Source organism: Aquarana catesbeiana, linkage group LG03, assembly GCF_042186555.1.
Source record: "Aquarana catesbeiana isolate 2022-GZ linkage group LG03, ASM4218655v1, whole genome shotgun sequence".
Lineage (NCBI taxonomy): Eukaryota > Metazoa > Chordata > Amphibia > Anura > Ranidae > Aquarana > Aquarana catesbeiana.
In genome coordinates this window covers 228,539,429-228,556,007 of record NC_133326.1, presented here as the reverse complement: position 1 = coordinate 228,556,007, position 16,579 = coordinate 228,539,429, and the positions used below count along the sequence as shown (strand labels likewise).

Here is a 16,579-nt window from a genome sequence, read left to right as displayed (position 1 = left end):
CTCATAGAGAGCTTGTTGTAAGATGGAAGTCTATTAAAGTTGGGATTCGGTGTCGTATTAGTATTTCTAGTGGTAATTTTTGTTTTGATTCCATTTGTATGCTTTCCCAGCCTCGAATGCATTTTTGTCTCTAAGAAATTTTTGACCTTTTTTAATAAGAATATCTTTATTAAAAGATTCTAAATGAGTCTTTAGTTTTTTTTTCCTTATTGATGGCTAGTTTGTGTGTTTTGAATTGCTGTAGACATTCACATGTTTTGACAATTTCTATGTCTAAGATTTTGGTTTTCTTCGTGTATTCCTCAATGCTTCCATAAGACTTTGTGAGCATGTTCTAAGTATATTTTCCCACATCAATTTGAAGTTAGTGTCCAGGTCTTCCATAGTCGGGAAGATCTGGATACGAAGTCCCAGTGGATTAATATTGCTCTTAATGTAGTCTTGGAATGGTTTTACATGCCAGAAGAGGAGAGATTTTTTCTCCAGATTCTTGGACAATCTGAAGAACAAAGAAGAAAACTCTGCCTCAATTTGTTCGTTGTCTCCGAATTTTTTTTAGGTATCCCTGCATGAGGGATTCCCAATCTTGTCCTATAAACATGTTTTCCATGTCCATGCTTTCAATTTCAGATGCCATGAGAACAAAAGATAATAAATCAATAGTAATTTATATTAATCCAATTTAAGAAAAAAATGAGTCTTATAGAATTGTCCTATAAAAAAAGGGACAGGTTACTAAAGGTTATTGTATTGATTTTAAAAGGTTTTCAACTATCTTTACTTCCTAGGGTTGCTAAATCGTGCGGGGAGTGGTATTTTCTACCAAAACTTAACAATCAATATGGGGTTATTTGCTTCCCTAGGTCAAGAGGAGCAGTGCCACATCCAATACTACACATGCATATAGAAAAAGGAAATTCCCCTGGGTGGTCTTTAACGGCACTTGCTAACAAATATTTGGGTAGTAAGTATATGTAGCAAAGTATGAAGAGTAAAAAGATTTTTTATTTCAACATAACATAGATAAAAAACATAGTATATCATATATTCAACGGAGCATATTACAGGATCAATACATTTTAGTACTGTGACCAAACAGTTAATTATATGAGGGCTCTTTGTTTCACACCCAACGCGTTTCGGAATAAACAGTTTTTGTCTTTCAGGGATGTAGCAGAAAAGAGCAATTCATCTAGAGCAGGGGTCTCAAACTGGCGGCCCTCCAGCTGTTGCCAAACTACAAGTCCCATGAGGCATTGCAAGGCTGACAGTTATAAACTTGACTCCCACAGACAGAGGCATGATGGGACTTGTAGTTTCACAACAGCTGGAGGGCCACCAGTTTGAGACCCCTGATCTAGAGTAATTAAAATGTAACATAATGAGTGAATTACCATGACCTGTAAATATGGATATATTTATCCAATCTATAGTTGAATAATAAGTCACTCACTTATAATATGTTTCGTTGAGTTACTTTAAAAATCCAAAATTGGAATAGCATTGGGCATTGTTGCTGGTATGGTTGTTGTCATTGGAACATCATAGTTATCACTGGTTAGAATTACTTGTTAGTAGTCCCATTTAATGGGGCATAAAATCTCACCTACCCCCGTCCCTCCCGGATGTGTGCAGGCCAGAGCAATATACTGAGGCTAAAAGAGAGGGGACCCCTAAAGGTAAAACAATATAGACAGGGTAAGTAGTTGAAAACATAAATTAAACATGAGTCTAAAAATTGAATGTACATAATGTCTCATAGAAGGAGTAGTATTTGCTCCTATATAGATATCATGTGTCCAAAAAAAAAATTAAAAAATGGGTAGAATATATATAGTGTATAATACACATATGATTCACTATGTATCTATGTCTTTAGAGTAAATGTACATGAACATAAAATTTATAAATGAAAGAAGCATGTTAATTTGTGTGATTTTTTTTTCTAATTCTAGTTGTAATAGAATATTTAATTTTGCTAATGGTAATACAGGTAAATGCCTGAATATACATTTTAGAGAGTTATAGATCTTATTATTATATGGCATTAAAGGTGGCCCAAAATATATTTGCTGACAGAATTAGTGTCAGCATAAAAGCAAGTGCAGTAAGGAGACTATAGTCTGTTACCAAAGCAATAGTTTTAATGGATGTAAAGAAAAAAGTCCCATAAATAGGGGTTGTACATACTCTGTGAACAGGTCATAGGAACTAAGTACTGGTGCATATACTATATTTATGTGTGCAAAAAGTAAATGTAAAAGCAAGTGGTTATAGAGCAAACAAGGAAGGGATTGCTCAAGCATTGCTTAAATGTTGGTAGATACACCATGTTGTATAATATAAAGGAGTTATCTAAAAACATATCGGCCATAAAAAACAAAAAGTTAATTGATCCATGAGACTGAAAAAATTGTCCAAGTTTTTCATAAATATACTGAACTGTATAACTACTTTAAGACCGGGCCTCTTTTTTAGATGTGGTGTTTACAAGTTAAAGACAGTTGTTTTTTTTTGCTAGAAAATTACTTAAAACCCCCAAACATTATACATTTTTTTCCTAACATCCTAGAGAATAAAATGCCGGTCGTTGCAATACTTTCTGTCACACCGTATTTGCGCAGCGGTCTTACAAGCGCACTTTTTTTTTTTAAAAGATACACTTTTTTGAATTAAAAAATAAGACAGCTGTAAAGTTAACCCAATTTTTTTTTATATTGTGAAAGATAATGTTACGCCGGGGAAATTGATACCCAACATGTCATGCTTCAAAATTGCGCCCGCTTGTGGAATGGCGACAAACTTTTACCCTTAAAAATCTCCATAGGCGACATTTAAAAAATTCTACCGGTTGCATGTTTTGCATTACAGAGGAGGTCTAGGGCTAGAATTATTGCTCTCGCTCTACCAATCACGGAGATACCTCACATGTGTGGTTTGAACACCGTTTTCATATGCGGGCGCTACTCACGTATGCATTTGCTTCTGCGCGCGAGCTTGGCGGGACGAGGCACGTTTTTACTTTTTTTTTTTTTCTTCTTATTTATTTAACCTTTTACTTTTTATTTTTACACTGTTTAAAAAAAAAAAAAAAGTGTCACTTTTATTCCTATTACAAGGAATGTAAACATCCCTTGTAATAGAAGAAAAGCATGACAGGACCTCTTAAATATGAGATCTGGGGTCAAAAAGACCTCAGATCTCATATTTACACTAAAATGCAATAAAAAAAAAAAAAAAACATTTTGTCATTTAAAAAAAGAAACAAAATAAATTGGCCCTTTTAAGAGCTATGGGCGGAAGTGACATTTTGACGTCGCTTCCGCTCTGCAGTGTCATGGAGACTGGTGGGGGCCATCTTCCCCTCACTCGTCTCCATGTCAGCGCAAGGGACAGATGCGATCGCCTCTGCCGCTGACGATGGCTCCGGTAAGCTGCGAAGGGCACCGGATCGTGGCGGGGGGGGACTCTCCCGCCTCCGATAAAAGTGATCTCACGGCGAATCTGAGGCAGAGACCACTTTTATCTTGTATCGGACCGCCGGCCGAACACATGGATACCGGGGTTATGGCAGCTAGCTGGTGCCATAACAACGATATCCGTCCCCAAAGTAGGGGACGTACATTGGCGTGCGGCGGTCCGGAAGGGTTAACCTACCACAATCACATAAACCAGCTGAATTGATTGGGGCACATCCTCAATCAAGCAATTCCTTATAGATAACAGGTTACCTGTACTAGAACAGGATACCCAGCAGTTAGAACTACCAATTACTGAAGACAAGCTAATACAGGTCAGTAAATCACTTAAGCCAGGAAAAAGCCCAGACGGGCTCATGTCACATTGTTACGCAAGCCAAATAAAGACCCATTAGAATGCTCCAACTATAGACCAATCTTGCTTCTTAACATAGATTTAAAACTCTTCACAAAAGTCCTAGCGAATCGTCTGTGGCCGCTACTACACCTATTGATTGGTCCAGAACAGGTAGGCTTCATGCCTGGTAGGGAGGCCAGGGATAATGTGACAAAAGCCCTAAATCTAATTCACAGGGCACACTCCGATGGCTTTGAAGGCATGCTTCTCTCCACTGACACGGAGAAAGCCTTCAATCGCATATCGTGGGGCTATTTGCATGCAACATGTGACCATATTGGTTTGAAACCACATATATTGTCATGGATTTCAACCCTATATCACAACCCAATGGCGAGAATTAGGGTCAATGGTATGTTATAGGACACAGTGTTCATTTTTCCATAAATGTATTGAAGCAGTGTTAGCTCCCAATTGTAAAGGGAATTTGACTGCCGTCCAATAGTAACTACAGGTAACTGTTATCACAGATAAAGGTATCGGACAAATATATTTTATGTAGCCCTTCTATTGGTGAGTATATCAAATCACCCACTCTAGGCCTAATTAAGACCAGATGGGAGATAAGAAACTTTATTCAGGTGAATATGTTTTTATATTTTCCATTTGGTATTAAATATTTCACTTCTGCAAGAAAGCCAGCAATTGGGAGAAACATTGTGAACAAACTCCCAGCTACTATAGCCACTGAGAGTCTGTTTACAATATGTTGTTAGGGCATTGAAGTGTACTTATTACTTTTCCCCGCATTGGCAAAGCACAGGTTCACGTTTAAAGAATAACTAAGCTGAAGGACACAAATGTAATATATTGACATATACCAGAACTTAAATGAAGTGAATGTATTGGTTTTCATTTTTCAAGCTAAGAACACTTTCAGTAAGTACGGTAAATACACCCAATCAATTTCACGCCCACCACAAATTTGAGATAACATGGAGCTACAGTACTCAGTTCTAAAAAAAAAAAAAACAACTTTTTCAGGTTCATATAAAAAAGCTGTTCCATGCTATGTTCTATTTTGGCACGTGTTAAACATTTATGCAAAGTAATAAACTTGTCAGAAACCATGAAATCATCAGACCGAGACAGAAGTACAGTTAAATCACACTTGTTTAATAATAAAAGTAAAAAGAACAAACGTAGTCAAAACATAGCCAAAGTTCAGTAACCGGAATGGATAGCCAGCCAAGCAGAAGTCAGGGATCAAAGTAGAGGAACAGCAAGCAGCATCTGGAGCCAGAAGTGATGTCAGCAAACCCAGTCTTTAACCACTTGCTGCCCGCCCACCGTCATATGACGGCGGGACGGTGCAGCTGTCATCATGACGGCGCTGCCTTCAAGGATCCCTAGGAGGCGCCCGCCCGCCGCGTCACTCGGGTCACGGTGCGCGTGCCCGGCGGCCGCGATGTCCGCCGGGCACCCGCGATTGCCCAGTAACCGAGCAGGACCGTGGATCTATGTATGTAAACACACAGATCCACGTCCTGTCAGATGGGAGGAGACCGATGGTGTGTGCCTTGTACAGAGGAACACCGATCGGTCTCCTCCCCTTGTGAATCCCCTCCCCCCACAGTTAGAATCACTCTTTAGGAACACATTTAACCCTACAGCGCCCCCTTCAGGTTAACCCCTTCATTGCCAATCACATTTATACAGTAATCAGTGCATTTTTAATCGCACTGATCGCTATATAAATGTGACTGGTCCCAAAATGTTGCAGTCACGATAAAAACCGCAGATCGGCGCCATTACTAGTAAAAATAAATATCAATAAAAATGCTATAAATCTATCCCCTTATTTTGTAGACTCTATAACTTTTGTGCAAACCAATAAATATACGCTTATTGCGATATTTTTTACCAAAAATATGTAGAAGAATATGTATCAGCCTAAACTGAGGAAAAAATTTGTTTAAAAAAAAAAATTTGGATATTTATTATAGCAAAAAGTAAAAAATATATTGTGTTTTTTTTCAAACTTGTCACTCTTGTTTTGTTTATAGCGCAAGAAATAAAAACCGCAGAGGTGATCAAATACCACCAAAAGAAAGCTCTATTAGTGGGGAAAAAATGATAAAAATTTCATTTGGGTACAGTGTTGTATGACCGCGCAATTGTTATTCAAAGTGTGACAGCGCTGAAAGCTGAAAATTGGCTTGGGCAGGAAGGGGGTGAAAATGCCCGGTATGGAAGTGGTTAAACAGGAACGCAGGAGATAGTTTCTTGTGAAGTGACCAGGGCGAAGGCAGGGCTTCTCTGGACTGGATGGCTTAAGTAGGCAGGACTGACGAGCAGGATCATCAGCAGTTGGGTAACCGTGGAGAGAGATGGGAGCTGGCAATTAGCCGACAGCTGAGCGGCCAGCTCAGAGAAGGAAGGGCTGAGCCCAGCCCTGACAAAACTGTTACAATAAATGTGCTATCCAAAAAAGTGCACAGTTGCAACTCATAAACAAGTGCAATTACAAAGTAAAAATAATAAGAGTGCTCGTGATATAAGTTAAAATGAAATCAAGTCCATTGAAAGAGTCTTCTGTGATCATAAATATTGGGTTCCTCCAAAACCACCACACAGGTGAATGACAGTGAAACAGGTTATTGCACACTCAGCCACCATAACCTCTAGTGGACAAACTCCAACCTTCTTCGATGGACCTTAAAATTATAAAGGGTCAATAAGGGCAGGTTCCTTTTAAAAAGACGAGAAAAGCTATAATGCAGAATTGATGCTTTCCCCCTCCAAATCAACCAGCACGAGAACATGTTTAGCATAATAACATAACAAAAAAAACTTAGTGCCCCCCTGTGTGTTTTACAAAACCAAATATTTATTAAAAACTCACTCACATTGAAATCCTGTAAGAACTCTCTTCAATAACAATGCTCAAGGATCAAAGACACACAATGCAGGGCTTACTGCTCTGGCTGAGTCCGAATGACCTCTCGTGGTATTCGCATCAAGCCGGGCCACTATGAGATTATTCTCTTTTCTATAACAAGGCTCAGAGCTCCGCCCCACGAATGGCGTCATCAACTTCTTCAGGTGACCGGGGCTTTGAGAGTTGAACTACTTTATACACAACAAGCAGACGTGCATACATAACGGAAATGTGTACAAAGCACATAAGGCAGGCACACACAGATCATGAAACTGTGTATATTATCTCATTCACTAAATAAAATAGCCATCATGAAAAGTATAAAATAAGTATAAAATAAAGATTCTATACCTAAACCATTGCAAGATAATAATAATAAAAAATTGGCTACCTATTGTTAGATCATAAAACACTTTTTCCATAACTAATAAAAAGCTAAATAACCAGGTAAAGAAAAATGCATCCAAAAATGTAAGGTAAGTGTGAAGTCCAGATATTATCGTAAACAAAAAAAATATTAATGGATGTGATAAAAATATCTGAATAAATTGTGTTCCCGGAGTGGATAAGATGGGCTGCTTTTCATAGAAAGATCCAATAGTATAAGAAAAATGTAGAGTTATAAATCCTCTTACCAAACCTCATGAATTATCAATGATATAATCCCAGCCTAATGGTGTATGCCAAAAATTAGCACAAAAAATCAATAAAAAAATATATAAGGTGAAAAATAGATAATGAATGAAAAAAGTCAAATTTGAGTTTTCCAATTTAATAATTTAAACTAATAAAAATGAAATAGAATATATTTGTGCAAAATTACATATAAAAAAATAATTTTTAATAGTTGTGGAGATAACTAGAAATAGTTTTATGACCTAATAATTGGTAGCAGATTTATTAAATTACCACAGTTTAGGTATAGTATCTATTTTTTTTGTTTTCCGTGATGGCTATTATTTTGTTCCTTAAGCAAGTGAGACTATAAAATGTAGTTTCCAGATCTATCTGTCTGCCTTCTGCACCTTGTATGTACAGTATCTCACAAAAGTGACTACATTTTTGTAAATATTTTATTATATCTTTTCATGTGACAACACTGAAGAAACGACACTTTGCTACAATGTAAAGTAGCGAGTGTACAGCTTGTATAACAGTGTAAATTTGCTGTCCCCTCAAAATAACTCAACACGCAGCCACTAATGTCTAAACCGCTGGCAACAAAAGTGAGTACACCCCTAAGTGAAAATGTCAAAATTGGGCCCAATGTCAATATTTTGTGTGGCTACTAGGGATGAGCCGAACACCTCTCGGTTCGATTCGCACCAGAACATTCCGAACAGGCAAAATATTAGGAAGAACACACAAACACCCTTAAAGTCTATGGGACACGAACATGAAAAAGTGCTCGTTTTAAGGGCTTATATGCAAGTTATTGTCATAATTAGTGTTTGGTGACCCGGGACCTGCCCCAGGGGACATGTATCAATGCAAATTTTTTTCTTTAACGCACGTTTTTTCGGGAGCAGTGATTTTTTATTTTTTTTAATGCTTAAAGTGAAACAATAAAAATGAAATAATCCTTTAAATATCGTGCCTGGGGTTGTCTATAGTATGCCTGTAAAGTGGCGCATTTTTCCCGTGTTTAGAAGAGTACCACAGCAAAATGACATTTCTCAAAGAAAAATTGTCATTTAAAATTGATTGCGGCTGTAATTAATTGTCAGGTCTCTGCAATATAGATAAAACTCATTGGGAAAAAAATTGCGTGGGGGTCCCCCTAAAATCCATACCAGGCCCTTCAGGTCTGATATGGAAATTAAGGGAAACCCTGAGCCAAATATTTTAAAAAAATGGCTTAGGGGTCCCCCCCAAAATCCATACCACCGGGCAAGGGTTGTGGGGATGAGGCCCTCCCCATGTTGAGGGCATGTGGCCTGGTACGGTTCAGGAGGGGGCGCTCTCACCTCCCCCCCCCCCTTTTCCTGTGGCCAGCCAGGTTGCGTGCTCGGATAAGGGTAATTTTTTTTTTTTTTTAAATTTTGGCCAGGGTTCCCCTTGAAATCCATACCAGACCTGAAGGGTCTTTAAAATGAGCACTTTTGATTCTTCATGTTAGTGTCCCATAGACTTTAACGGTGTTCCGGCGGATTTCGAATTTCCCCCAAACACCGCATATTGCTTGGTGTTCGCAGAACATCTGAACAACCAAAGTTTGGCCCGAACTTATGCTCGGGCCGACCCGTTCACCCATCCCTAGTGGCCACGATTATTTTCCAGCACTGCCTTAGCCCTCTTGGGCATGCAGTTCACCAGAGCTTCACAGGTTGCCACTGGAGTCCATGACAACATCACGGAGCTAGTGGATGTTAGAGACCTTGCGCTCCTCCACCTTCCGTTTGAGGATGCCCCACAGATGCTCAATAGGGTTTAGGTCTGGAGACATGCTTAGCCAGTCCATCACCTTTACCCTCAGCTTCTTTAGCAACGCAGTGGTCGTCTTGGAGGTGTGTTTGTGGTCATTTATGTTGGAATACTGCCCTGTGGCCCAGTCTCCGAAGGGAGGGGATCATGCTCTGCTTCAGTATGTCACAGTACATGTTGGCATTTATGTTTCCCTCAATGAACTGTAGCTCCCCAGTTGCTGCAGCACTCATGCAGCCCCAGACCATGACACTCCCACCACCATGCTTGACTGTAGGCAAGACACACTTGTCTTTGTACTACTCACCTGGTTTCTGCCACGCATGCTTGACACCATCTGAACCAAATAAGTTTATCTTGGTCTCATCAGACCACAGGACATGGTTCCAGTAATCCATGTCCTTACTCTGCTTGTCTTCAGCAAACTGTTTGCGGGCTTTCTTGTGCATCATCTTTAGAAGAGGCTTCCTTCTGGGACGACAGCCATGCAGACAAATTTGATGCAGTGTGCGGCTTATGGTCTAAGCACTGACAGGCTGACTCCCCCACCCCTTCAACCTCTGCAGCAAAGTTGGCAGCACTCATACGTCTATTTCCCAAAGACAACCTCTGGATATGACGCTGAGCACATGCACACAACTTCTTTGGTTGACCATGGCAAGGCCTGTTCTGAGTGTAACCTGTCCTGTTAAATCCCTGTATGGTCTCGGCCACCGTGCTGCAGCTCAGTTTCAGGGTCTTGGCAATCTTCTTATAGTCTGGGCCATCTTTATGCAGCACGAGTCACGTGACACTGGGGAGGGAACTTGGCTAATTGGGCCCAATTTGGACTTTTTTACAGGGATGTACTCACTTTTGTTGCCAGCAGTTTAGACATTAATGGCTGTGTGAGTTATTTTGAGGGGACAGCAAATTTACACTGTTATACAAGCTGTACACTCACTACTTTATACTGTAGCAAAGTCTCATTTCTTCAGTGTTGTCACATGAAAAGATATAATAAAATATTTTTAAAAATGTGAGGGGTGTACTCACTTTTGTGAGTTGCTGTATTGTATGTTAAAGCAGAGCAGTGCCGAATTTGACAGCTTGTGCCTTCATTGGCAAGGTAAGCTGGCTGTGTATAAAGTAGCTTGATACCCAGTGATTCTCAGTATCCCTGAAGAAGTCGACACAACGCGTAGGGTGGAACGCTGAGCCTTGTGTGTTGCAGATTAGAGAGGGCGATCTTGCAACAGCCTGGTCTGGTCTAATACCCTGAGCTGTCATTTGGGATTCAGCCAGAGTGGTGGGCCGTGTGGTTTGTCTCTGCTCCTTGTGCATTGTTATTAAAGAGAGTTCTTGCACAATTTCAATGTGAGTGAGATTTTAATAAACATTTGTAATTTTAAAACACACACAGACCTTTTTTTGGCAGAAAGGCAGTGTCTTTGCCATTTACTGTGAGCTGCACTGAAATAAAAAAACTCTTTACTTTTTTGTAAATTGCCAATTTTCCGTCCTGCCATGTAAGTTGAACAAAGGCAGACATGTTGGAAGTTCAGCCTGGGGGACCACCGTGGCTTCCTTCCATAGATAGTGTAATGCGTAAGCATAGTCACCCTGGCATTAGATGTTATTCATAGGAATATCAGGTGAAAATAAAGCAAAAAAAAAAAAAACGGGAAAAAATGCAGCTACCACATCTAAGTAATGGTAGGTTGCAGTATATAACATTTTTATTTTTTGGTTTAGATACAGCTTAAATATAGAAAAACGTCATTGGAAAATAACATTTTCTTTGTTAGTACCAGTGCGTGTGACAAAGTAGTTCCTATTTGCTTCCACACTTTTACTATATGGCGCTATTGTGATAGATTTATTAGAATTTGCATACTTCCTAACTTTTTGAAATAGGAACGAGGGACACCTATTAGCAAAAGTATGTAGGCATAGGACATGCCCCCTTAACTACTTGCTGTCAGGACCTATTTCTGACATTTGTTGTTTACAAGTAAACGATCAGTATTTTTTGCAAGAAAATTACTTAGAATTCCCAGATATAGATATTATAATATATTATATAATATATAATATCTCTATTAGCAGAGATCCTAGGGAATAAAATGGCGGTCGTTGCAATATTTTATGTCACACTGTATTTGTGCAGCGGTCTTTCAATCGCTATTTTTTTTTTAGAAAATACACTTTAATAAATTTAAAATACAAAAAAAACCTGTCAAGTTAGCCCAATGTTTTGGTATAATGTGAAAGATGACGTTACACCGAGTAAATACCTAACGTCATGCTTTAAAATTGCGCACGCTCGTGGAATGGTGACAAACTACGTACTTAAAAATCACCATAGGCGACGCTTTAAAAATCTTCTCAGGTTACCTGTTTAAAGGTTGCAGAGGAGGTCTAGTGCTAGAATTATTTCTCTTGCTCTAATGATCGCGGTGATGCCTTACATATGGGTTGAAAACAGTTTACATATGCGTGCGCCACTTGCGTATGCATTCGCTTCTGTGCGCGAGCTCGGAGGGATGGGACACTTCATTTTTTTTTTCTTTTACTCTTTATTTTTACACTGTTCCTTATTTTAAAAAAAATAATTTAATCACTTTTACTCCTAGTGCACGGACTGTAAACATCCCTTGTAATAGAAATAAGCATGGAGGGTCCGCTTTATTGAGAGATCGGGGGTCAAAAAGACCCCCGATCTCTCATTTACCTTTTTAAAGGCAAAAAAAATTAAAAATCCTTTGCACAAGAACAGGAAGTGACATCAGACGTTGCTCTGGTCCTGCAAGGACATAAAGCCAAGTGGGGACTATATTGCGCTCACTTGACTTCCTGCCTAGCCATCGGCCTCACCAGATCCGTTTCGGACTTGCTGATGGCTCAGATAAGCTCGGAAACGACCAGGAAGGGGGGGAGGGGGCACCTCTCCCACTGCCTATAAAAGTGATCCTGTAGCGAATCAGCTGTTGGGAATCACTTTTATCAGAAAGCTGACCACCTGAAGGAAAAAAAAATACCGGGGTTATAGCATCTAGCTGCAGCCATGACCCCGGTGTTTAACTGTAAAGTGATGACCTACATTTGCATTTAGGCGGTCAGCAAGAATAATATGAAAAAAATTAGTTAAACCCACAAGCTCTTATTTTTATTATTTTTTTTACCACTACTTTTCCTTTATACTGGCTTTTAAAATTTACAAATGCAGCAATTTAGAAGATGGATGAAAGGTTTAGCACCGGGAAACACTTTTTGAAAGTAAGTAGTGCATTTTTTTTTTTTTTTTACAGCTATATAGATCAGACCAAAATGAGGCACAAATGAGGAGGAAAGGGGGACATTGATCCAAATCAGGGACAGTCCCTCCAAATCAGGGATAGTTGAGAGCTATGGAATTTGCTATATCAGTGCTAAGGAGAGTGGAGGTAAATAAGGCCTCATCCATGTTGGAGTAAATTGTTGATTATGTTGCAAATGTTATTATTGTGCTTTACGTTTGAGACAACTCCGCAACAACACTTTCCCTTAAGTTCCCTTGGAACGGATATTTGATATATTTCCATAATTCTTCCAACTTCTTCAAATAGCTCCTCTGTCTGTAAAACTTTGCTACTTCACAGGAGAAACGTTTGCAATGTTTTTGTCAGAGTTGCAACAGATTTATATACACCTTGCCACTATCTGACCACTACATGCAACAGATTGCTATAGAGTAGCTAATGCCGCGTACACATGGTCGGACTTTTCGACCGGACTTGTCCGACGGACGCCGACAGACCAAATCCGGCGGACAATCCGATTGTGCGTGGGCTTCACCGGACCTTTAGCGGACTTTTCCAGTCGCAGATCTGACGGACTTTAGATTTGGAACATGCTTCAAATCTTTACGTCGTAACTCCGCCGGACCCAGAAATCCGCTCGTCTGTATGCTAGTCCGACGGACAAAAACCCATCCATTGGCAGCTACTGGCTATCAACTTCCTTATTTTAGTCCGGTGTACGTCATCACGTACGAATCCGTCGGACTTTGGTGTGATCGTGTGCAGGCAAGTCCGGTCGTTAGAAAGTCTGTTGAAAGTCTGCCAAAAGTCCGTCGAAAGTCTGTCGGACTGGCTGTGCTACTTTTGTAGCTGAAAAGTCCGACCGTGTGTACGCGGCATAAGACTCTGTGAATTTCAATGTGTTTTTTTTTTTTTTTTAATTACATTTGTATTGACCTAAAGAACACGTCTATACACAGCAGGCAGATCTTTTTTTGTCAATTCACTTTGGCACAATGCTTTGGTGTGAACGGACTATTGAAAACAAAAGTATTTTTCTCTTGTCCATGAATTTTACCTGCACTGGGAAACATGGCAAAATGCATAACGACACATCTGTTGTGAACAACCTATATCTTGGTGTCTTCAGTTGACACCAAAATTTGATCATGGTAGTGAAGAAAAGGTTAGGATAGCAAGGACAATTTGTCAATTGCGCACACACAACTTGTACAGCATAAATGTCCGAAACATGGCAAAATATATTTGAGAAATTCATTTCATTTGTGTCTGTTTTGACTATATGACCATCTACGTAGGTATGGGCTTCATGTTATTCCCAGCCACAGCCTTGGCTGACATAGGTTCTTCTGGCTTTGGAACTTTACTCTCCCAATCATCGATTACGTTTAATTCTCATGCTGCTGGTATTAGTAAATAGTGAAGTATATCATATTTATTTAACTTTTTTTTTTTTAACATTTTTTCAGATACTTCCTGGTATCTTGCCTAGGCAAGTGATGTCATACATCCCAGAAGTCTTCGGGAGGGGAGAGCACACTCTCTTGCCTGTATGCTTTAGCTAAGGGCAGATGGATTCCAGGAAGTAAATGCTACATGAATCATTAACCCTTACTCAAGATAGCTACAGCCAGGAATGCTAGGGGAGTGTTTTTCAAAGTGATTTCTCAACAAAATAAAGCATAGAGACGTGGATGGATGGGGGAGTTCGCTTTGAATACTAAAAATGAATTACATTTTTTTTTGGTTTACAGTGCTCAGATGCGTTGAAGATCCACTATAAATACTGTGTATTTGCTTCAGAACCATTGTCTCAACTAAATATGACTAGGAGTAGTACTATACACAAATATGTGACTATATGTCCAGTTTTCTGATGATTTGTCATTACGTTACAGATACACATGGGTAACAGGAAGAGAACCGTTAACATATTACGATATGAATCTTTCCGCACAAGATCATCAAACGTTCTTCACATGTGACACTGATCACATGCGACCAGCAGATGCAAGTAAGTTGTTTGAAAATGTACTAGAAGTTTCTACTGCAACACCATTGTGTTTTGAATAATAGCAGGATCATGCAATAAAATGTATAAAATGTGCAAGCAGCAAAGTGTTAAGCCCCGTACACACGGGCCGAATGTCAGGCGACATCAAGCGGTTCAATAAAAAATGGTTGACGTTCGGCCCGTGTGTATGTTTCGCTGGCTTCTGTCGGATCGAGCATGCTGCAAAACCAGCAGCTGACTGACTCCGATCAGCAGTCTCAGCCATTGGCAGGAAGTGCTGATTGTTTTTTTTCGGGGGGGGGGGGGGGGGTGTTCCCTTGTCAGAACACAACAGCTCAGCGTGGGAGAATGCTGTACTAACTTTTGATGGTTATTACAGCGGCTCTGACCGGAGCTGTCTTTTTTTTTTTTTCTTTTTTTTTTTACTTTCTGGGTTGAACGAAAAACTTGTAGTGTGTACCAGGCATTGGGGTGGTTTCTAATCTCTTATGATGGGTAAATCAGTTTGCACTTACTAATACAGGTTTCCTGATTTAAGCCTTATATGTATTTGGACAGAGGTAAGTAAATCAACCCACACTAATTGTTATTTGCATATGATTATTCCTATTTAGAGAACAACAGAGTCCTCCCTTCCTTCCAGGTGTGCCCAGCAGCAGAGTTCCCCCTTAGTCCAGGTATGCCCAGCAGCACAGTTCTCCCCTTACATCCAGTTGTGTCCAACAGCAGACCCATTGCATGCACCCACTTTGCCACACAGAACAAACAAAATCGCAACAACAGTAAAGCAACTCCTCCCTCCAGGCCCACTACCCCAACTTGCTGTGAGCCAAGGTTTGAGGAGAAAAATAATTGCAGATCAGGCTGGTAGAGTATAGGTATAAAACATGCAGTAGAGTAGCCACAATAGTCTGCTAGTAGATAGCTTGTGTGACCCTGCACTGGGTAAGCATCTACTAACAGCGATCTCATAGAGCATGTTCAATATTTGTAATGCAGGGGAATCAACTGTGAGAAATGCAGTATATTTATTTGGATACTTTTGACAATTCGGTAAGACATTCAGAAGGGCCTCCTTACAGCAACACACCGATCTGTCTGGCTGCAATGTAATTTGTTCTTACACTTAGCACAGACAATAAGAATATCGGACTAATGATCGTTTTTTGTATGCTAGTCTCATATTGAAAACCACTAATAGGTTACTAAAGTTCTGAAAATTCTCGTACGACAATAAATGTATTATAATGTATTCTTTCGTTTGTGAGCATTCTTTTTGTACAAATACCATTCTAATTACACGTAAATCGTTCATTCTGTTGTTGTACAAGAAACATTTTTGTGCTTGTCCCGTCAGATATTTTCACATGAACTGTCGTGATCGGCTCTCAAAAGCTGTGTACTAATGATCAGATTATCGGACGATCGTTCCGAAAGTGGTATTTTTTTGTCCTTTTTTCTCATCGTGTGTACTAGGCATCAGGTTTCTTCTATTAGAGAAAATGTGTGAGGAAGGAGACGCAAACCAGACAGTAGTGTTTTTTGCGGCTGGTGTTGCTATGGGAGGAGAATAAGCAAATGGGTCATGATGATATTTTTGTGTCGAGTGAGTGAAGACAAGTCAGGATGTTGAATGGAGAAGTAGGGCTGCGGAGTCTCTGCTTGGCACCACAGCATATGTCCAATTAACAAACACCACCAATTAGTATCAGGCAAAATAAAAAATGAGAGGTTTATGTGTGGCCAGGAGTGTTTCTGGCTCTATAGCGCCCTTTGGAGTCCAGCCAGTAAAGCGCTTCTATGTTTTCTTTTAAGCCACCTCCCACAGCTTGGCTGAGTAAAGCATGCTGTAGCGTATATGTTTGGTCTCTCTGTCTCTTCTTTATGTTGGAAAAAACAGCTCACTGTTTCTGAGTTGAGGCTGAAAAATCAGGATATACAGTATTGCACTGGTTTTACCACAATATTTCAGATTTTTCAGGATTCTAGCTTTTCATCTTTTATCTTGGAAATGCAGGATACAAGCTATCATGGCTCTGGGAGGTGCACTTGAGGGTGGGGTTCTTCTTTTATGAAGTCTGCAAGCCCTCTCTATAGCAAAAT

At 39.8% G+C, this 16,579-nt stretch overlaps 1 protein-coding gene across 6 annotated transcripts in view; it reads left to right on the top strand.

Annotated features, from left to right (window-relative positions):
- Positions 1-16,579, top strand: part of ST7 (suppression of tumorigenicity 7) — a 257,764-nt gene that overhangs the window by 157,588 nt on the left and 83,597 nt on the right. For 4 of the 6 annotated variants that reach the window (XM_073619832.1, XM_073619831.1, XM_073619835.1 and 1 more), the window contains 2 exons: positions 14,361-14,476; positions 15,091-15,153. In XM_073619832.1, coding sequence (XP_073475933.1) covers positions 14,361-14,476; positions 15,091-15,153 — 179 coding nt within the window. The remainder of the gene's footprint in view (positions 1-14,360; positions 14,477-15,090; positions 15,154-16,579) is intronic. The other 2 variants (XM_073619834.1, XM_073619833.1) reach the window with 1 other exon arrangement.